This window comes from Penicillium verhagenii (assembly GCF_028828195.1).
Source record: "Penicillium verhagenii strain IBT 33310 chromosome Unknown utg000005l_segment0_segment0, whole genome shotgun sequence".
NCBI classification, from domain to species: Eukaryota; Fungi; Ascomycota; class Eurotiomycetes; order Eurotiales; family Aspergillaceae; genus Penicillium; species Penicillium verhagenii.
This window is the reverse complement of record NW_026643169.1, coordinates 93,112-113,340: the sequence shown is the minus strand read 5'-3', so window position 1 is coordinate 113,340 and position 20,229 is coordinate 93,112. Positions and strand designations below refer to the sequence as shown.

The window sequence follows — 20,229 nt, the reverse complement described above, 5'->3', positions numbered from 1 at the left end:
TATGTGATCAATTGTATTCTTAACTAGTAGGTAAAGCTATTCGTACAGGAAATCCTTCTATTGATCGCCTATCTCTATCACGACTAGAATATTCCGTGATTCGGCATGCTCCGACAATTCACTTGAATCACCAAATAAACGATAAGCACTGCGTTCAAGACCCACCTAGATTACAACGAGCCACTCACGGGCACGCGGAAGATAGAGATTGTTTATCAGGTACGGTCGAGTTAATGGAGCTTGACCGATTCAACGCCAATCAGAGAAGCAATCGCTATAGGCGACCAAATCTCGGCTGGGTTCTACGTAGATCTCTACCTGAATGGGCTTGTAGCATATCCACTTTCGCATCATAGCCGTCTATAGCGCGAAAAACGCGACGGAAGAGAAATCTTGCACGATTGGCTTTTAATTCAGTACTTATTACCATCGGTCATCCACGTTGGTCAGTGGGGTACTGGAACAAATCTTCTTCAAAATGTTGGTCGGTCGAACTGGTCTGATTGCTTCGTTGTTGCTCAGTGGCGGTGCCCTGGCTTCAGTACACGCACACCATGAAGAGAAAATCACTCCCAAGGTGTTCATTGTGTCGATGGTATGTGGAAAATTGCAAATCTGACTGAAGAGGACCTGCACTAATCGCTCACCGTCCGCAGTTCGAACCTGAGGGCGCAGCCTGGTGGGACATTCCCGAATTCGACCTCCTTGCGCACAACATCACGGTTCCTGGTCTGTCGCCTATCTACCCCGATGTTCACTGCACCGAAAATTACGAGATCTGTCAATTGATCACTGGTGAATCGGAGATCAATGCTGCAACCACCGTTGCTTCCGTCGCCTTCTCTTCGCTGTTCAATCTGACTCAGACATATTTCTTCATTGCCGGTATTGCTGGCGTTAACCCTGAACGGGCCACCACTGGCTCCGCGACATTTGCACGATACGCGGTCCAAGTTGCATTGCAATACGAGATCGACATTCGCGAATTACCCAGCACCTACCAAACCGGATACTTTCCCCTAGGATCAGATTTCCCCAACCAGTATCCCAGCAGCATCTATGGCACCGAGGTCTTCGAGGTAAACGACGACCTCCGGAAGATCGCTGCCAAGTTCGCCCGTCAAGGCAACTTATCTGATTCAACTACTGCCCAAGCCTACCGCGCACACTACGCGACTTCTAGCGGACAGTACAAGGCTGCCACTCTCCCACCGTCTATCGTGGAGTGCGATGTCGCAACCTCGGATGTGTACTACAGCGGAAACATCCTTGGCAATGCATTCGCCAACACCACCAAGCTATTCACCAACGGTACCGGCGATTACTGCACCAGTGCGCAGGAGGACAATGCCACCCTCGAGGCTCTCCTTCGTGCTGCCGTTCACAAGCTCACTGATTTCTCCCGCATTATTGTGATGCGTACCGCTTCGGACTTTGATCGTCCCTATCCTGGCTCCTCTGCCACTTACAACCTCCTCTATGCTGAGGCCGGTGGCTATGAGCCTGCCATTGCGAACATCTACCGTGCCGGTATCCACGTTGTTCAGGGTATTTTGAACAACTGGGAAAGTACCTTTTCTTGTGGTGTGGAGCCTTCCAACTACATCGGTGATATTTTCGGTACTCTGGGTGGTCAGCCCGATTTCGGCCCTGGACGCGCCGAGGCTCTGGTGAACAGCGGAGCTTACAAGAAGCGAAGCATGGAGAACCGTCTTCGTCGCAAGTAAATCATTCTTCGCGGCCCAATGTTATAAAAGTTAAACTGCAACCTCGGAAACAGTTGATTTTTTGTTGTATATACACCGCACTCATATCTGCCTCTGGGTCCCTACATATTATGCACAGATGTCATTTGTAGCTATTTATTTTGAATGTATGAGTAATCTCTATTATAATTCCGAAAAGGACCGTCAGATCCTTCTCTTCACTTAATCGACCAAGTCGAAACATTTGAATAGATTTAGGATAACTGGAGGTTCAAACAGACGAAATGAGGCGCTTTTTAAACTTCTGATGTTGATTGCTAATCCGGCACTTTGCGGAGTAACCTTGGAAACCCCTCACGGCTCACGGCCCACGGCACCGAACAATGTTATCCTATAACTCACTTCCCAGCTTTGGCATTGCATCGGTGGCTCTCGACAAAAAATAAACATTGCAACCCTTGAAAAAAAAAGAAAAAAGAAAGAAAGAAAAATGGTTTCCGTCATCCAGGCCCAGAAAACCGCCCTTATCACTGGAGCCGCCTCGGGGGTTGGATTTGCCGTGGCAAAGCTCTGTCGGAGCAAGGGCATGCATCTTGCCTTGCTGGATATCGATCAGGAGAATCTGGCCGAGACAAAAAGAGTCTTGACCGACCTTGATCCATCTCTCAAGACAGAAGCATATACATTTGACGTGGCTGATGTTGCCGCGTGGAAACAATCCGCCGCGGAGATCAAGGAGATCTTTCCTGATATCGACCTGGTGGTTTTGAATGCGGGAAAGGGCTACAAGCCTAAAGAATCCTCTCCAAATCGCCTTAATCAATGGCTGGATGGAGAATACTGGCGGAAGGTCAGTCATCAGCTCCGTGGACATCCTCAATCGTATGCTAACGTGGGCCAGACTCTTGACACAAATGTATACGGTCCCCTGAATGGTTTAGAAGTTCTTCTCCCCCTGATCCTCTCGTCGAAATCTCAAGCACCCAAATCTATTGTCGTGACCGGCTCCAAACAAGGCATTACGAACCCACCCGGTGGATCCAACCCGGCATACAACGCGTCCAAGGCTGCAATCAAGAGTCTGACCGAGCATCTTGCCTACGACCTACGTTCTGATCCGACAACTGCCCATATATCCGTTCACCTCCTGATCCCCGGTTGGACATGGACCGGACTTATGGGGAATGTCGGTCCGACTGATGAGCAGGAAGTCAAGAAGCCAGAGGGGGCCTGGTATCCTAGTCAAGTGGCCACAGAGCTCTTGCAAGGGCTGGAAAATGGATTATTCTATATCGTCTGTCCTGATGGTGAAACCGATCGCGCTCTAGATCAAGCGCGCATGAAGTGGGGTAGTGAAGATGTCGTCGAGGGTAGACCGGCACTGTCTCGTTGGGAAGATAATTGGAAGGTCCGTGCAGATGAAGCGATCCGAGCAGATGCAGAGGTCCGAAGAAGTTAAACCGGCCTCTTCCTCTTCCTTGGGAGTCTCTCAACATTTGAAAATCTCTTAAGAGTTGTTCAAATGTTGACCTTGGTCGATATTTATGAGATGCTGCCAAGCCCTCAATCAAGCTTCCTCGTATACATACATCAATGCATCAGGTTACAGGTATATATTATACTATGATGTACATTTTGTTCCCCTTGAGAGTAAAGTCTGGTCGATCATCGCGGTTGTTTTTTTTTTTTTTTTTTTTTTTTTTGATCTTCAATTTCCAAGGCGAAGGGGTCCGGTTCTTGCTCTTCCTTTTTTTTTTTTTTTGTGGGAGACGTGCTCCTCAATACCTTAAGAGAGTGAGGCGTCAGACTCGTCAGAGATGCAACCCCATCTGCCGCATTTGGGTAGACTCGGCCTAGATCTTGATCACGATTCACGATCTTTCCCAGCTTTTCTTTTCGTGAAGCAAGGCTTGAGAGACCATGAAAGGAAAAAGAAAAAAAGAAGTCAACCTCTCAGAAGGGGAATTCCACGCGTGGAAGATGACCTTCCATGATCCCTGAGCGGAATGCTGATCCCCATCGCCTTCGCGCTTCCTAACCTCGGCAACCACCCAATCCGATAATTTTCCCCGCGAATGGACCGCTTGGACCCTGAGTCTAAGATGCAACCGTCAATTACACTCAGAGTCGATCAACTCCCCTTTTCTGTGCGCTATTGTGCGGAGAAGCGTGGGGGTGACATCTCGATGCAACATTCTTCTTATCTAATGAGCAAGGGATGCCTACAAATGCCATGATTGATAACGCACCACGCCCTCGAAGCTCTTCAACTTCTACGAGCAACCATTGATGGAAAGAAGTCGGTCAATTTATATTCTTCCCGCTAGTATCTACTATTCCACGGTTTGGTCATGTCGGCACACTCTCTGCAACCACCCTCGGTGAATGATATCGCCAAAACGGCATCGTTCAAAGCTGTCGACGACCCCAACAATTTACAGGGATATGCGTCCGCACCTGGGGTGATTGACGAAGTCACTCGCGTGGTCGACCACAAGGCCGAGCGGCGTCTTTGCCGACGGTTCGACTTTCGTCTTCTCCCTGTTTTAGCAATCATGTGTACGTCTCTGAGACTCTGTCTGGCAAAATCTTTTATTCAGCTGAAGGTTTATTAACAAAGTTTAGACCTGTTCAATGCCCTCGACAAAGGCAACTTGGGAAATGCCGAAACCGCTGGAATGGCCGACGGTGAGGCTTACAGATCATTCTACGTTTGCTTTGATGCTAATTTGGCCTCCAGACCTTCACTTCAAGCCCAATCAATACAACCTTCTATTGTCAATCTTCTTTATACCCTTTGTCATATTTGCACCCCCTTTCTCGATGCTCGGGAAGAAGTTCAGTCCTGCTCGAGTGCTACCAATCCTGATGTTTTCCTTCGGCTGCTTCACTATGCTCTCCTCGGCTGCGAACAACTTTGGTGGTCTCTTCGCCATACGGTGGTTTTTGGGCATGTCCGAGGCAGCATTCTTTCCCTTGGTGATCTATTACTTGACAACTTTCTACCGACGTGGTGAACTTGCTCGTCGCCTGGCTATCTTCTATGCTGCTTCTAACATCGCCAACGCCTTTTCTGGTTTGATCGCATTTGGCGTCTTCCAGATTAAAGGATCAAGTATCCCGAATTGGCGTTATCTCTTTATCATCGAAGGCGCTGTCACCGTCGTTTGTGCAACCTTTGCTTTCTTCTACCTTCCCAAGAGTGCTGCCGAGGCGAGTTTCCTGTCGGAGGAGGAGAAAGCTCTAGCTTTCCATCGTATCCAGGTTGACTCCAGTGCCGTGGTGAACGAGAAGTTCAGCTTGCGGGAAGCTCTTGTGATTTTCAAGCATCCGACAACCTATGTTTTCCTTTGTATTGAAATTTGCTTGGGTGTTCCTTTGCAGGGCGTCGCCCTTTTCATGCCCCAAATTGTCGCTCGGCTAGGTTACCCGACCGTTAAAACCAACCTCTATACTGTGGCTCCGAACGTGACAGGCGCAGCTATGCTTCTTGTCCTGGCCTTTCTCTCCGATTGGACACGGTTGAGATCCCCTTTCATCGTCCTCGGTTTCTTATTGACTTTTTCCGGATTCATGATCTACGCATCGATCGACGATGTCAAAAGCGAGTTACAGCTGGCCTATTTCGCCACTTTCATGATGACCTGGGGCACATCAGCCCCTTCGGTAATGCTAAGTACGTGGTATAATAACAATATCGCCCACGAAGGCCGCCGTGTACTCCTGACGAGCATTGGTGTTCCATTGGCCAATCTCATGGGACTAGTCGGCAGTAATGTCTTCCGCCAGCAAGATGCGCCCAAATATATGCCCGCGCTGATTACGGTGTCAGCATTCGGTGCAACGGGTGCATGTCTAGCAGGTCTTTTGGCATTGTATATGTTGTTAGATAACAAGCGACGCGATCTACGTGACGGGGTCACCATTCGAGCGAGGGATATTCCCACAGAGCGAATGCGAGATGGTCCTGCATCACCCGAGTTCCGCTGGTTTTTGTGATCCGGTCATTCATGTCTTCAATGTTTACATATTCGTATTGAGAGTCCAATTGTGTCCATACAATGTACATGTACCTTATCTCGTCCCTTATACCAGGCTAATTATGCAAAGGTCACACAGTTTACTTGGTCCAAGAGTCGTTGAGTCCCCAGCCCTAGAGTCATTTGACACAATCGTCGGGACTTGGAAGGTGATTTACTATCTTTAAATTCGAGGACGTGAATATAGTACTAAGTACCTAGAATAGAGTACCTGCTAAAGCTCCAACCTTGGAAGGGGAAGTTCGCAGCTCCGTTCTCCCTGGAGATGGCCCAACCCGTGTGTTGTATTGGACTGACTCGGAAGATTTCCTTCAGCCTAGATACTTGACCTTGGAATTTGGGAAATCGGCTTATGCTGATCGTGCATAGTGTGTGCATATTGCTGCAGTTCACACACCTATTTGCCCCTCTTTTGCTCGGTAGACCCCTCAATGTACGTATTCATTGCATGCGACCGATATGGACACCGAAACTGATGGAAACTCGCCGTAATTGCGAGTTTGTGAGGATTGTGTGACCGCACATGAAGAAAATGAGGGGTCAATCAGCTTAACAGCCTGCATGTGCTCCAATCCATTGGTCCCTTAAAAGAGCCAGAGGAAATTCCCTTTCCTCTTTCTCACACCTCCTCTTCAGATCTCAATTGAAACCCTGCCCTTGAATCACAATGACTGCCTCTCGAGACCCCTTGGATTCTATCGGGCGCAACGAGGCCCCGGCTCTTCGGCCAGTGATCACACACATCACCGGTCACAATGCAGAGGGTAAAGCTATTTTACTCTCTTCGAAGGAGTCACCTCGTTCCTTTCACGGACATGTCACTCCAGGCCAGTCGCACCGGATGTCCTTCAGTGTGGCTTATACGACTTCGCAGTTTCCACCGGATTTGAACAATGATGCCGATTTAAAGGCACATAGCACGGTCGTTGACTCAGGAAATTTGGGCTTAGTGAATCCTGGAGGATCAGTCTTCCGCATTGTGGATTTTGCACCGAATAGCCCCGCGGCGGTTCACCGGACCCAAAGTCTTGATTATGGGATTGTATTGGAAGGTCAGATTGAGATGATCTTGGAGGATGGAGAGCCTGTTTTGTTGCAGCGGGGTGACCATGCTATTCAACGTGCCACCATGCATGGCTGGCGCAACCCAAGTCCGACCGAGTGGACACGCATGGCTTTTGTTCTGCAAGACTGCAAACCCTTGACTGTTGGGGGAACATGTCTCAAGGAGGATTTGGGTCCCATGGAAGGAGTCATCAACTCTAGTGGGAATGACCAATAGAGCTCTTGCAGATGTCCACCTGTTTTTCCGTTATGTGCTTATCTTCTTTGGTTGTGACTGGTATTGAATCGGAATACCAATGTGAAATTTTCAAATATTCGATCGACAAATGTTGAACCAGACCCTCGGCCAAACATAATTACTCATGATACTTTGTTCAATCATGTGTGTTGGAGGCGCAACGCCGAGACCTTGAAATATTGAATCAACATATTGATGCTCGTTCAAATGTTCAATGTTGCAACGTGCTTTGCATGGATCCCAATGTTCCAAGCTTATATTTCATCCCGATAACATTTAATATAAGAAACATCCGGGTAGGTATTGCTATATACTATGACTGGACTTTGATAACCACTTTTCCAAAATGGCTGCCACTATCCACAAACCTGAATGCTTCCTTGGCATCGGCGAAGGAAAAAACTCGGTGAACCACCGGATGGATCTGGCTTTTTTCATAAAAGCTAATCATTTCTTTAAAGCGGTCTTTAGGGCCGTTGATGATACCCTTAAGAGTTACAGTGCGTCTCAGGGCCAAAATGTTCACATTCAGTCGATCGTCGGCCGCATCTACTTTGCCTGATACGTAACCAATGCAGTCGATCAGGCCGCCAAACGCAATGCAGTCGAAGCTCTTCCTGATCGTTTGGGCTCCACCGGTCTCAAGAATAATATCGGCGCCGTGGTTTTTTGTGAATCGCATCACCTCTGCTTCCCAGTTTGGGGTGGTCCGGTAGTTGATTGTAAAGTCGGCGCCCAGCTCTTTGGCTTGTTCCAACTTTGCATCAGACGAAGATGTGATAATTACTATAAAGTCAGCACTAAAAGGTCATTCAATATTATCCCCTCATAGCTGGGGCCAATGACTGCTGTCCTCGTAACACACCTATGGCGCCAGCAGCCTTGGCAATTTGTAATCCTGCTATGGCTACACCTCCGGTACCTTGAAGTAGGATGTACTCATCCTTTCCGCCATCTTGTCCCATTGGTCGCATTCCATTGATGGACATCCACGCAGTCACCGCTGCAATGGGCAAGGTACAGGCTTCCTCGTCAGACATGAATGCAGGAGCCAAGACCAATCCATGTGCGGGGAAAATGCGGTGAGTGGAAAGGACCCCGTCCAAGGGGAGACCTAAACTTCCAGCAAGTTGGCTCTCCGAGACTTGGCCAGTTTGGTGCTCAGGTAGAAAGGTGGACAGAACACGACTGCCTACGGCCCACTGCGATACATCGGGTCCAATGGCAATGATGGTCCCGCACATATCCGAGCACGGCACGATGGTGGCGTCTTGCTCGGCACTTTTGTGGTGCTTATATTCACCCTTGGTCACTAAAGGTCGTTAACTGTTTAATTCATCATACAGTATCGGAGGAATCTAACTCACCCTCCACATCTCGGTAGTTTAGAGAAACTGCGCTGATCTTGACCAGTACCTCTCCCGGGCCTGGCGACGGCATCAGGTCCTCGATTTGGCGGAGGCTTTCTAGCCCCTGAAGGGGCGTAACCCATTTCTGAACAGCCATGACTGGAACAGCGGAATAGATGCTTATACAAAAAATCGAGTCCTCATGAAAGCGAGCCTTGAGATAGTTTATTTCATCCGCGAAAATAGAAGTCGCTGCACCCCGCCTAGACAACTTGGGAAGAGTGGGACAAGGTCACAAGATTGGAGTAAAAGCTTAGTCATGTGGATTAACCCTCCTAAAGTTCCAACTTCAAACTCCCTTGCCTCTTCGACAACCTGCTGTGATCGCCATTGCTGCAGCGCTTTCGGTCTTATTGGTATATTCAGCTAGATCATGACGAGACTCTGCGCAGTCCCACCACAATCTTCTGCTTAAAATAGGGAGGCGCATGATGAATAGAGCGGGACAGCGGAGAACCCCTTAAATCCGCACAAACTCCGATTCAAATAAATGCGTCGTGGCTCGCGCTTTTTTCAAGGTTCTTATTCAAAACTCCTGAAGTTTGGACAGCTTCTATCAAACTTTGCATAATGGCGGATGACCAAACATCTCTGCAAGCAGATATTCCAGGTCTGCGAACATATCACGTTGTACTGAGCTGAGAAAGTCCGCTGATGTGTCAAGTTAACAGCCCACTTCTTACATTCACCAACCTCACAAGATGATTTGCATTTACCTCAGACTATCGCCCATCGCGGGTATAAGGGCCAATACCCCGAAAATACCATCTGCGCCATTGATAAAGCAATCACAGCAGGAACGCATGCTCTTGAGTTAGATTTGCACCTCTCTCGGGACGGAGTCGTTGTTTTGTCACATGTGAGCATAGCCATTCAGACTTGAGAGAAACATACTTATCACAAGTAGGATGTGCTATTGCAACGTTGCTTTGGTATCAAGAAAAGAGTTTCTGACTGCGACTGGGACTACTTGAAAACTCTTCGTACATTGCAAGCACCGCATGAGCCGATGCCGCGGTTACTAGACGTCTTAGAATATCTGCGACAACCCGGCCGTGAAAGTGTCTGGGTTCTGCTGGACATCAAAGTACGTTTAATGATTACTTGGTGTTATTTTCACAACGTGATCGTGCCTAACTCTCCACTAGCTTCAAAATGATCCTGCTACAATTATGCAGGGTATCGCCAAGGTGGTCGAGTCAGTGCCCATTCCGGCTATAGGCCCAGATTGGCATCGACGCCTTGTTCTTGGCTGCTGGTCAGCCCGATATCTACCCCCTCGTGCCAAGTATCTCCCCCGGTACGAGATGGCGCTGATATGTGTTGACTTGAGCTATGCTCGCCAGTTCCTGCACGTGCCTCGCATTTCATTCAATATCCATCAAAAAAGCTTGATGGGTCCGTTAGGTCGTGGGTTCTTGGAGGAGGCGCGTGCGGCTCGTCGTAAGGTGTATCTATGGACAGTGAACGCGCCAAATTTGATGAGATGGGGTATCAGACACCAGGTAGATGGTATTATCACAGATGACCCACTGCGGTATCAAGAAGTCCGCGAGCAGTGGGCGTCGGAACAGAGGAAAGGAGCGCTTGCCTCTTCCAATCCAAAGGCAGATCGCCTGACCTTGGGACAACAAGTTGAGATCATTCTAGTGGCGGTTTATGTCCTCACGTTTGGCTGGTTCCTCAAGCGCAAATATCTTCCAACGGTGGAGCGTGTACGCATCGAGGAGCGAAAGATGGCGTGAGGTATAACAAGTGGTCCCGAGGTCTGAACTAGATGTTATAGGCATGATAACATCATTTCGGATTCCTTCAATAGGAAATTATATTCACTCAACACTACACGGATATGAAATAATAACACGCCAATATTTGAACACCAATCCGATGAGGCTAAATGGGGACATGCATGTGCCAACATAAGTTGACTAAGCAGAGAAAAATTCAGTTGATGGATGTAAATCACAGCGCCAAATGTAATGGTGGGGAGGGGCAAGTATTATGTATATTAATCGAGAGAGTGCATATGGAAATCCATAATAAAATATAATGAACGACAAACACCGGTTCGGCGGTAGCTCAGGAAATGGAATGCGTCAGAGTCAGATATAGTATGAAGGGTATAGTGCAGCCCAAAAGCAAAGGATATTTTAGGCAATAAAATGGCGTCAAGCTTGGCGATGAACGGAAAGCAGATAAACAAGGGGCCCAGCTGAAAGCAAGATAGATCTCCGAATGGACGCCGCACCGGGCAGGTCAGAGGAAAGGTAAAGAACACGCTTTTTAAAACATCATGAGCTTGGTCGTTCGTCTCTCAGGGAAGCGTCCGGCACCGCCAGGGGGAAAGCGGGGGCCCGGGCGAAGGCCCTGATTAGGCGTATGTGGAGGGTGTGGGTAGCCGCTCGGGGGAGGATATCCACCGGACTGGGCCAATGGTGAAGATCCGATCGTAGGTCGTCGGCGGCCGGGCGATGGTGGGTGATAGGTCGCTGCTGCGCGGCGGGCATCTCGCTCGCAATAGACCCCTCCATTCCACTCAAAGTAGTCTCCTTTCAGGAGCATATGGCAAGTACGACACTGTAGACAGCCAGGGTGAAATCGGCGGCGATCAGGTCGGTTCTGGTTCCGCTCTACGGTCTCCAGATACTGACCCTCGATTCCACAGTGGCAGGTGCCACATAAAGATCCGTTTCGCTCATGGTAGTGCTGTGCACAATAAGGGCGGTTATTCAGAACATAAAAGTCTGCAGTTTGGAAAGGCGAGGAACACTCAAAGCAGACAAAGCAGCCGCGGTGGTATCTTCCTGTCAAGCGACCATCCGAGGAAGAGACTGATTTGCCGGTGATTTCCTCGCCACAGCCTTTGCATTGACCTTTGCTCCGGATGGTTGATCGGGTCGAGTGTCGGGGAAGTGGCGCCGTTGCCGACCGCTGCACGGGTCGAGGGGAGGGAGGCGCTTGAGATTCAATTTCCAGCTCAGGTTGAGGTTCTTTTCTATCTTCATGGACGTTGGGCGCTAAGGATGCTTGAGGTTCCTGAGGCTGTGAAGTTTGCAATGGCTTCTCTCGTTTTTCAACAATCAGGGATAAAATTCCTCGGTTAATAGCAGGATCAGTGGGGGAGTCTGGACTAAAAAATGCCGCTGGGATTGTGGGCACCTCATCCATTGTACTGCGCACACGACCTGGTAATTCCATAATTGTTTGTCGTGTTCTTGCGGGCAGCTCTTCGACCAAGGGGCCAAGATTGAGCGGATCCGTAGCCTTGTGTCGGTTGAGACTCGTGTCAGATGGAAGACTAGACATGGAGCTGCCACTGTGGGTTTCTGACGCTGAGGAATTAGATGACAAAGAGCTGTCTGCGTCAGGAACGAGATCGTCTAACCCCAGAGCTCGCGCAAAGCTTGTGATTGAGAGAGCGCTTTCGCTTGCATCCGAATTCTTTCTCGGTGAATCGTATACAGACTCGGCCGCGGTTGGGTGTAGATGATTCTGCGAGAGTATGCTGTGCTCATGCTCGGGGCTGTCATTGATATCTGTGGGAGAACCTTCCTCCGGGAGATCATGCAAAGCCGTGGACTTCGCCGGGAGGTCGAAGTCAAACCCGCTATAGGTTTCCCCACTTCGCTCACTTCGATTCGATGAGCGCACCGATAAGTGCAAGTCTTGGGAGAACGATGATTTTTTAGGTGTGCGGAGTGGTGCAGGTGGCAGCGGAGGGGTGTCATCTATAAAAGTGCGAAACCCTCGTGAAAAGCTGTTTGTTGACGATCTTGCTGTTGAGCTTCCATGGCGACTGCTTGACAAAGACGTGCGATAGCTGCTGTGGCTGGCTAGGGAATCCTCCCGTTGGTGGCTCATCTCTGGTGTCTCGGAAGTTGGCGGAAGAGGACTCGCTGGGAGCTGTACATTTTCTGGCGCCAGGTCCAGGCCGCCTCCTAATCGTGGAGATGGGGTTGCCACAGATCGAGATGGTGCTAGACCTAGCAATGCCGGGGTGGAGATACGAGCCGGCGATCGATTCCCTGGCATGGGGAAGGAGAACACCGAGTCCAAATTGATCACAGATTCATCGTCCGGGGATACCTCGCCATGGGGGGATGACTGAAATGGAGAGCGAGGCGCCGACGCCAATAGAGGCGATGGCGCATGCACACTGCTCGCCGGTGTTGGTATATTCGGTTGTAGGAATGCACGATCTGGCCTAGGCATCAGTCACTAGTCCCTTTTTTGGTTTTTCATTTGTGATCACATACTTGCGATAGACGGGTCAATTCGGGGGGAACCCCAGACCGACCAGGTTTGGCAGCCATGGCAGCCGTTAATCGGTCTGGGGAGTCGAACCCCGCAGATGGGGGTGGTGATGGAGGTGCAAAAGGGGCTGGTCGCGTGTCAGCAATGAAGACTATATGAATTCTATGTGATATCATAGATATGGAGATGCGAATGGCTTACCACGAAAGACCGGGGCACACACATGGTCCCCCATAGAGAAGATCTCAACATTGTTCCCACAACTAGAGCATTTAATAGTGGGCAAGAAGCCCATATCCATTGCCATTTTTCTAACTCAAACCACCAGGGTCATGGGAATCTGGGCCGGTAAGCCCCAGCTTCATCCCTCGAATTATTAGGGATAGATTTTGCGTATAGGATTTCAAGATGTAGGGAAGATTGATTTTCTGGAAGGGGCTGTTTAGAATATGGGCGTTTGGAATGGGGATTTGGACATAAAGTGGAGAAAACTGGGAAATTGGACGATCGCCTATCGTGAGAGAATGCAATGTGAAGAGTGGGAAGCGGGAACCAGTTGAGTGTCCCCATGCACCACGCTAGTCACGTAGCGTCTCCAGTGCGGATGGAGTGACTCGTAAGTCCTCACGTTCTGCTTTTTCAGGGGTAAAATAAGAAAAGATTGAGGAAATAAATAAGAAATAAGAAATCCATACAACATGCACAATAGTGGTATTGTGTCTTGTGCTTTTCTCCTAGGTTTAAATGTTAACTACTTGGTATGGCTTCATTGTACAATATAACTTCGAAATCTATACTCCGTACAGCCTACAATGTGGCAGATGTGGACATGATGGCTCAGGGGATAAGATGGAAAACAACATTAAAAGCCGTAAAAAAAAAAAAAAAAAAAAAAAAAAAAAGCAGCCTGGGGTTTCTCATCTCTCGTGGCGTAATTGGGTAGTAAATATGCCAGTGGTATCTTTTTCAACACACAAAAGGGTCCTCGGATCCTCGGACTGGCTCCACTTGCCAATGCTTTTTGTAATCCAATCATGCTTTAATCTGAAGTCCATGCAGGATCGGTGGAGACACTAACCACCACAATTCCAAGGAGGTAAACCGTAAACTGCAAAACTCCCCGATCTAGATCGAAAGGACGCTGACGTGACAGCCTACAGGGCAGCTCAACCCTCCAAGGATTGATCGGCGCTTGACGCCCTCCAATCTCTCTAAAAAAAGAAATGTGACCGTCACGGTACGACTCAAACCATGATGTGCTCCGGTCGGCTGCTTGCACTTGCCCGCTTTTTGAGCTTCCCCCTAAATCATAAGCTTCCTTCTCATGCAGGTCAGCAACAAAATCTGTTCTGTACCCTAGGTGTTACGAACTTGCCACTCCAGAAAATGGGTGGGCCAACCGTGTTGATATGATGCTTTTGGTTAGGATTTGGATGAACCGGTTCTGTTCCTGTCGATCTTTGATTCCATTGCGCCTCCGTTAACTTTCCCCTTTTTGTAACTTAAAAAAGATATAAGCCATACTCCGTACACCCGACAACTATGTATCGTAGAAGGGACTGAAGGATTTGACAACGCCACGCCACATATGGCCCACACCCCCTTACGGGTCTGGCACTACGTAGGGACATCAGCGACTAAGGTTCACCCTGACATCCTCCAAAAAGTTACTTGCATCGGCCTGTGCCTGCGCAATTCGTTTACGACAACGGCCCTGCCGTCAGGATCCCAGGCTTATGCACAGGAATCAATATCCAAGTGACTTCATTTCATTAATTTCCGATCGCTAGGGATGCACAATAAGTCAGACTCAGTCACTCTTGAAGGGAGAGCGTCTTGGTGTCGGCAGACTTAGCGTGCCAGGGAGAGCTAAATCTAATGCCAGTACAATTGATATTGATGTGAGAAAGCACTTGAGCTCAAGTGCTACATACTCATTTCGAGACTGGACAGTTTTTTCTAAATGTTCCAACCCCACTTTTCAAGTTCAAACCAGCAATCCTATACATATATCAATTCAATGTTGCAGGTAGGTACATATGTATAATTTAAATATATATCAATTATACATAAGGTACCAGCACTGAACTCAAGGGTACCAACATTCTTGATTCAATGTTTGCGTTGACCTTAGAACATTTGAAGATTCTACATGTCAGTTGACTTTGAACTAGTATGTACATAGGTACACACACCGCACTCAAGTGCTATGTGCACTCATCAATCAATTCCAACCTTAGTACATATGAAGGCTGGTCTAATCAATCAATCTCAAGTGCTTCAAATGCTTAGCCCTTGGGGCCACAAATTGATGTTAAATTCAATGTTTTGATTCTTGCGTGGCCCTCTTTGGTTTCCAAGGTTGTCAAGTGCACAAGTGGGCTCTTTCTTGGATTCTGGAAATAACATAGTCCAGCCCCAGATACACCCGTGTTTTTCAAATATTGTACAGGTTCCGAAGGGGGTAATGCTGTAATATCATGCGCAGATTGACTTGAGATAAACTATCAAGAATGTCAGATTAAGTCAAAGGGGCGTCTTCTAGAAAGAGAAGTCAACTTTTGCCCATTTCCCCCTTTTTCTTGTGTGCTTCTCTTATTTTTACCAAGGTGAATTAATCCAATCATCTCACGCGCTAGTAGAAACTACTCTATCAAGGAATCTCTTGTTGAGAAGAGAACTTTCGGTTATAAGACGCGACCTGGAAACTTGCCCAGGTGGTATCTTGAAATCGAAACCGTCGAGGTTCAAGATACCATATACTTAAATATTGTTTCCAACGCAAAGTTACGTAGGCAATCTCTACTGCCTAGGGAACATACTAAGACTTATTTGCTTATCCCAACTGCATTAATTCTTTCAGCCTCGGAGGCTCGTTTCCCATGCAATGATTTTTTTTTCTTCTCATATCTTCAAAAGGCTTCTGGAATGAGCCCTAGAGTACTCCGGCCCACCTAGGTAGGTACATAGTACCTACTTTTACTTCCAATGTACCCACCTACTAGTAGATACCTAGGTTTGCATGCAGACACTTTCAAGGCCCTGAAGTAAGAAGCACTTGGGCACCTGTCAAGCTGACCTGGATCTTTGAACGGTCACTGCTGTCAGGGAAATATAGGTGCTTTTCTGCTGTGCTTCCCCATTGTCGCTTTCTGTCACTTTGTCCAGGATCAGCGTTAGCAGGAACGAGCCTGTTGCCCTTCTGCTTTATATAAAGGTCCAGACTGCCGCTTCTCCTTCCCCTTCTCTCTCCAGAGGAGCTCAACTTAGTCAATTAAGCCCTCGTTCGCTTGTCGTCGTGCTCCTTCGGTAGCCCTCCAGGAAAAGCATGGGGCATGGTTGTGTATCTATACGGTTCATATCGCACATGCATGCCTTTTTGAGGCCATGTCACTTGAATCGCTTGTTAGGTGGACCCAGTCAGACGTGAACGGACTCTTGCCGTTGCGTCCCAAGGTCTCCGGTCCAGATGTCATCATAGCTGGCGCTGTCGTTCTTGGAAATGTTCGTGCGATCTCTCACTCTCTTTCGCAGATCATAAGAGTATAGTACCTAGTATGCACCTCTCTACCACTAAACTGGTCATGCTGGCTGACACCTATGGTATAGACATTTTCCAAATTATTCCGTACCTGGGAGAGTTGGTTGCACTCTGGATGAGCTATAGGATTCGTTTTCTTGAAACAGATGGCTGATGCCGTATCTCTTTTTTTTTTTTTTTTTTTTTTTTTTTTTTTTTTACCTTGCTCGATTGGACCGGAAGACATGGCTGCAGATCGGGATCCTCGGAAGGATGGGGGCCATCGTTGGGATTGCTGTACTGCAATGGCACGCTGAGCACCACCCAGATGACAGAGCCAACCACACAAAAAATCATGTTTCTATAAATGTTCTATGTGTTTTTCAACACCAGCTGGAGGGTTGGATCATGGACCTATGCAGAAGAGATCTTCCTTGGGTCTATGCGAGCAAAGGGTAATGTTCTCATCACGGCATCCCTTTGGGTGGCATTGATGATAAAGTTGTATGATGGCACAGGCAAATTCGCAGATTGGGGATGTCATTTATTGCGGCTTGCGGAGCAAGCTGCGATCAAGATGGCAGCCGAAGAACACGTGGAGGATATGGGATCATCCCCCGGATGATAGCACAAGCGTGTCGGTGTCATCTACTAGAATCCATTGGCAAATTCTTCAAAGTTGGCGTTGCCATTAGGTCCTAATATTCATTATCCACTGGTGCAGGCATTAACCATACTCGGACCGCAACCTACTGTTTGATTCTGTTTCTCTATTTCTCTCGCTAATGTCAAAACCCTGGAAGTGCGGTGTGCGTGGGACAGTGGGACAATATAGAGTGGGGCGTGTCCAATATTACGGGTACGCAGACCGCTTGATTTTCCCCTTGTTTTCGCCCCGCGCGGGTGCCGAGTGGTCGGCATGTTGTACGAGGCACGGTTCACCTCTTGGTGCGAGACCGAGGGGTAAGTGGATGATCTGCTGCACCAGCACATCCATGGCATTTCAATATGGATTACGGAGTATGCATTTATTACCTTCAAGAGAATCCGATGTGATTCAATCAAGAGTGTACAGGTTACTCCGTACGGGGCACGAAATTCCAGAGCGATAATAGAAAAAGGGGAAGCCCGAACAACAATTGACAGCCGAGTGCGGTCCCGGGGTTCCCCAGCTCTAACATTACCATTGGCCCATGGGGGACATGAGGACTCGTGGCTCCCGGGAAGAGCTGTATCGGACATATACGGAGCCCACTGGTTTTCTCGTCTTTCTTCGTATTGTCGTATTTCTTTCGTTTTTTTTTCTTTCTGCTTCTTTTTTGTTTTTTGTTTTCGGTGCTCTCCATTTACTTTATTTACAACTGATTTCCATTCTCTTCAAGTCAATATGAGAGTAGTTTCAAGTTTGTACGGAGTACATTATACCGGAGAATCACTAGTTGCCCAACAACTCTCACCACTGGACCCTTTTGGCTTTGAAAGGGTTTAATTCGGCAAGATTAGCAAAAGTAAAAAGCACGCGAGATAGTGAAAAAAAAAAACACTAAAAAAGTTCGAATCCACAAACCCCAATGGAAAAAAAAAGGAAATAGGGGGGGGAATCGTGCCAAAGTGTACTAGACTCAGGACACCCGGGGTCTGATGTGAACCCCGGAGCCCGGCGGAGTCTCACGTGCGGGCAATACTATTTAGTATTTAATTCCAGGTCCAACCCTCCTTCCTTTCTTTTTCCTTCCCAACAATCCAATTATCTCTTTCCCCCTTTCTACCTTTACGGTTCGTATAAGCCTTATCAATAGGTTCGATCACTTCTCCTCGAGACGTGATCACATACTACCGGCACCATTTTCTCCACACATCTCAACTCGTAAGTGGCCCCCTTATCCAGGAAAAGGAAACCCCGACGGAGCCCATCTATATGGCTTCAATGGCAGAATGATGGCCTCGGACCAGACAATTGACCTGCTCTCTTTCTTCAGGCGCCACCACCCGTTCAACGGCCGACGCACCTCCAGCCGCGGAGGAGCACCGGATCAACCGCTTTACACGCAATAAAGCTTCCGCGCTCCAAACCAAAGTTCATCTTTCTAGTTCACCTTTCTCAATCTCGTGAACGCAATGGCTCCTCACGCTAGCTCAGATGGTGCCAACGGCTCCGTGAACGGGTCCACTCGTCAAGACGGCCCTCTGTTTACAGTTCAGTCGCCTAATGTTCAGTACACGGCCGACGAGATCAAGAGTCAGTACGCCTACCAGACCACCGAGGTCACTCGTACCGCCGACAACAAGCTGGTGGCAACCCCGAAGGCCACCAATTACCACTTCAAGGTGGACCGTAAGGTGGGCAAGGTTGGTATGATGCTGGTCGGTTGGGGTGGAAATAACGGTTCCACCGTCACTGCTGGTATTCTTGCCAACCGCCGCGGTCTTTCCTGGGAGACTCGCGAGGGTCAGCAGTCCGCCAACTACTACGGCTCCATTGTCATGAGCTCTACTGTCAAGCTGGGCTCAGATGCCAAGACTGGCGAGGAGATTAACATTCCCTTCCGTGACTTGCTTCCTATGGTCCACCCTGACGATCTGGCCATTGGTGGTTGGGATATCAGCAGCTTGAACCTGGCTGCGTCCATGGACCGTGCCCAGGTGCTCGAGCCTAGCCTGAAGTCCCTCGTCCGCAAGGAAATGGCGGAGATGACCCCCCTGCCTAGTATTTACTACCCGGATTTCATCGCCGCCAACCAGGAGGACCGTGCCGACAACGTCCTTGAGGGTACCAAGGCCTGCTGGGCTCATGTCGAGAAGATCCAAAAGGATATTCGGTAAGTCGTGGAATCGATTTCATGGCCGCATAAACGTCACTTGCTAATTCTGGATGTAGTGACTTCAAGACTCAGAATGGCCTGGACAAGGTGATCATCATGTGGACCGCCAACACGGAGCGGTACGCGGACATCATCCCCGGCGTCAACGACACCGCTGAGAACCTGATCAACGCTATCAAGACCGGCCACGCTGAGGTTTCTCCGTCCACTGTCTTTGCTGTGGCCGCTATTTTGGAGAAGAACACGCCGTTCATCAACGGCTCTCCCCAAAACACATTTGTTCCTGGTGCCCTTCAGCTTGCAGAGCAACACGGTGCCTTCATTGGCGGTGACGACTTCAAGTCTGGCCAGACCAAGATGAAGTCTGCTTTGGTTGACTTCTTGATCAACGCCGGTATCAAGCTCACCTCCATTGCCAGCTACAACCACCTGGGCAACAACGATGGAAAGAACCTGAGCTCGCAGAAGCAGTTCCGTTCCAAGGAGATCTCCAAGTCCAACGTCGTCGATGACATGGTTGCTGCTAACCACATCCTCTACGAGAAGGATGAGCACCCTGATCACACTGTTGTCATCAAGTACATGCCTGCTGTCGGTGACAACAAGCGTGCTCTCGATGAGTACTACGCCGAGATCTTCATGGGCGGCCACCAGACTATCAGCTTGTTCAACATCTGCGAGGACTCGCTGCTGGCCTCCCCTCTGATTCTAGACTTGGTTATCCTGGCTGAAATGATGACTCGTGTCAGCTGGAAGACTGACGCCGAGGATTCCGAGTACAAGGGCTTCCACAGCGTGCTCAGCATTCTCAGCTACATGCTTAAGGCTCCCCTCACTCCCGCGGGCACTCCTGTGGTCAACGCCCTCGGCAAGCAGCGCTCGGCTCTGATTAACATCTTCCGTGCCTGCGTTGGTCTCCAGCCCGAGTCTGAGATGACCCTTGAGCACAAGCTGTTCTCGGCTTAGGTCCTCGATCACCTTTACTACACAATGTCTTTAGCTATCCCGTTACTCATCCCACTTTAGTCGCTCCTTTATCAATTCAAGTACTATGGATAACATATTCTTATTTGCACCCTTGGTAACTAGTTGAGTACCTACTACTAGTAGTAATCCATGTTCCGTACAAAGCATTCGCAGCTTTTAGTACAAGTTACATTGCTTTTTTATTATTC

General features: G+C 48.7%; 9 protein-coding genes across 9 annotated transcripts; 7 read left to right on the top strand and 2 right to left on the bottom strand.

Moving 5' to 3' along the window:
• Positions 1–478: 478 nt before the first annotated feature.
• N7466_003623 (purine-nucleoside phosphorylase) lies at positions 479–1,727 on the top strand (the record flags this gene model as incomplete). The annotated part of the gene is made up of 2 exons (XM_057163020.1): positions 479–595; positions 657–1,727. 2 exons carry the CDS (start codon positions 479–481, stop codon positions 1,725–1,727), a joined length of 1,188 nt encoding a protein of 395 aa, XP_057021701.1.
• A 469-nt stretch (positions 1,728–2,196) lies between these two features.
• Positions 2,197–3,165, top strand: N7466_003622 (SDR family NAD(P)-dependent oxidoreductase; the record flags this gene model as incomplete). Its single annotated transcript, XM_057163019.1, has 1 exon — positions 2,197–3,165. The coding sequence occupies one exon, from the start codon at positions 2,197–2,199 to the stop codon at positions 3,163–3,165; it is 969 nt and encodes a 322-aa protein (XP_057021700.1).
• An 892-nt stretch (positions 3,166–4,057) lies between these two features.
• On the top strand, positions 4,058–5,705 carry N7466_003621 (putative MFS transporter; the record flags this gene model as incomplete). The annotated part of the gene is made up of 3 exons (XM_057163018.1): positions 4,058–4,265; positions 4,332–4,394; positions 4,447–5,705. 3 exons carry the CDS (start codon positions 4,058–4,060, stop codon positions 5,703–5,705), a joined length of 1,530 nt encoding a protein of 509 aa, XP_057021699.1.
• A 708-nt stretch (positions 5,706–6,413) lies between these two features.
• On the top strand, positions 6,414–7,028 carry N7466_003620 (cupin domain-containing protein; the record flags this gene model as incomplete). The annotated part of the gene is made up of 1 exon (XM_057163017.1): positions 6,414–7,028. One exon carries the CDS (start codon positions 6,414–6,416, stop codon positions 7,026–7,028), a length of 615 nt encoding a protein of 204 aa, XP_057021698.1.
• A 334-nt stretch (positions 7,029–7,362) lies between these two features.
• N7466_003619 (zinc-dependent alcohol dehydrogenase family protein) lies at positions 7,363–8,555 on the bottom strand (the record flags this gene model as incomplete). Its single annotated transcript, XM_057163016.1, has 3 exons — positions 7,363–7,835; positions 7,915–8,361; positions 8,417–8,555. 3 exons carry the CDS (start codon positions 8,553–8,555, stop codon positions 7,363–7,365), a joined length of 1,059 nt encoding a protein of 352 aa, XP_057021697.1.
• A 473-nt stretch (positions 8,556–9,028) lies between these two features.
• On the top strand, positions 9,029–10,203 carry N7466_003618 (glycerophosphodiester phosphodiesterase; the record flags this gene model as incomplete). The annotated part of the gene is made up of 4 exons (XM_057163015.1): positions 9,029–9,068; positions 9,130–9,317; positions 9,366–9,545; positions 9,607–10,203. The coding sequence occupies 4 exons, from the start codon at positions 9,029–9,031 to the stop codon at positions 10,201–10,203; spliced, it is 1,005 nt and encodes a 334-aa protein (XP_057021696.1).
• Positions 10,204–10,741: 538 nt separating this feature from the next.
• Positions 10,742–13,019, bottom strand: N7466_003617 (uncharacterized protein; the record flags this gene model as incomplete). Its single annotated transcript, XM_057163014.1, has 3 exons — positions 10,742–12,657; positions 12,711–12,839; positions 12,914–13,019. 3 exons carry the CDS (start codon positions 13,017–13,019, stop codon positions 10,742–10,744), a joined length of 2,151 nt encoding a protein of 716 aa, XP_057021695.1.
• A 3,580-nt stretch (positions 13,020–16,599) lies between these two features.
• Positions 16,600–16,857, top strand: N7466_003616 (Sugar transporter; the record flags this gene model as incomplete). The annotated part of the gene is made up of 1 exon (XM_057163013.1): positions 16,600–16,857. The coding sequence occupies one exon, from the start codon at positions 16,600–16,602 to the stop codon at positions 16,855–16,857; it is 258 nt and encodes an 85-aa protein (XP_057021694.1).
• A 1,493-nt stretch (positions 16,858–18,350) lies between these two features.
• On the top strand, positions 18,351–20,020 carry N7466_003615 (inositol-3-phosphate synthase INO1; the record flags this gene model as incomplete). Its single annotated transcript, XM_057163012.1, has 2 exons — positions 18,351–19,051; positions 19,111–20,020. 2 exons carry the CDS (start codon positions 18,351–18,353, stop codon positions 20,018–20,020), a joined length of 1,611 nt encoding a protein of 536 aa, XP_057021693.1.
• Positions 20,021–20,229: the final 209 nt, after the last annotated feature.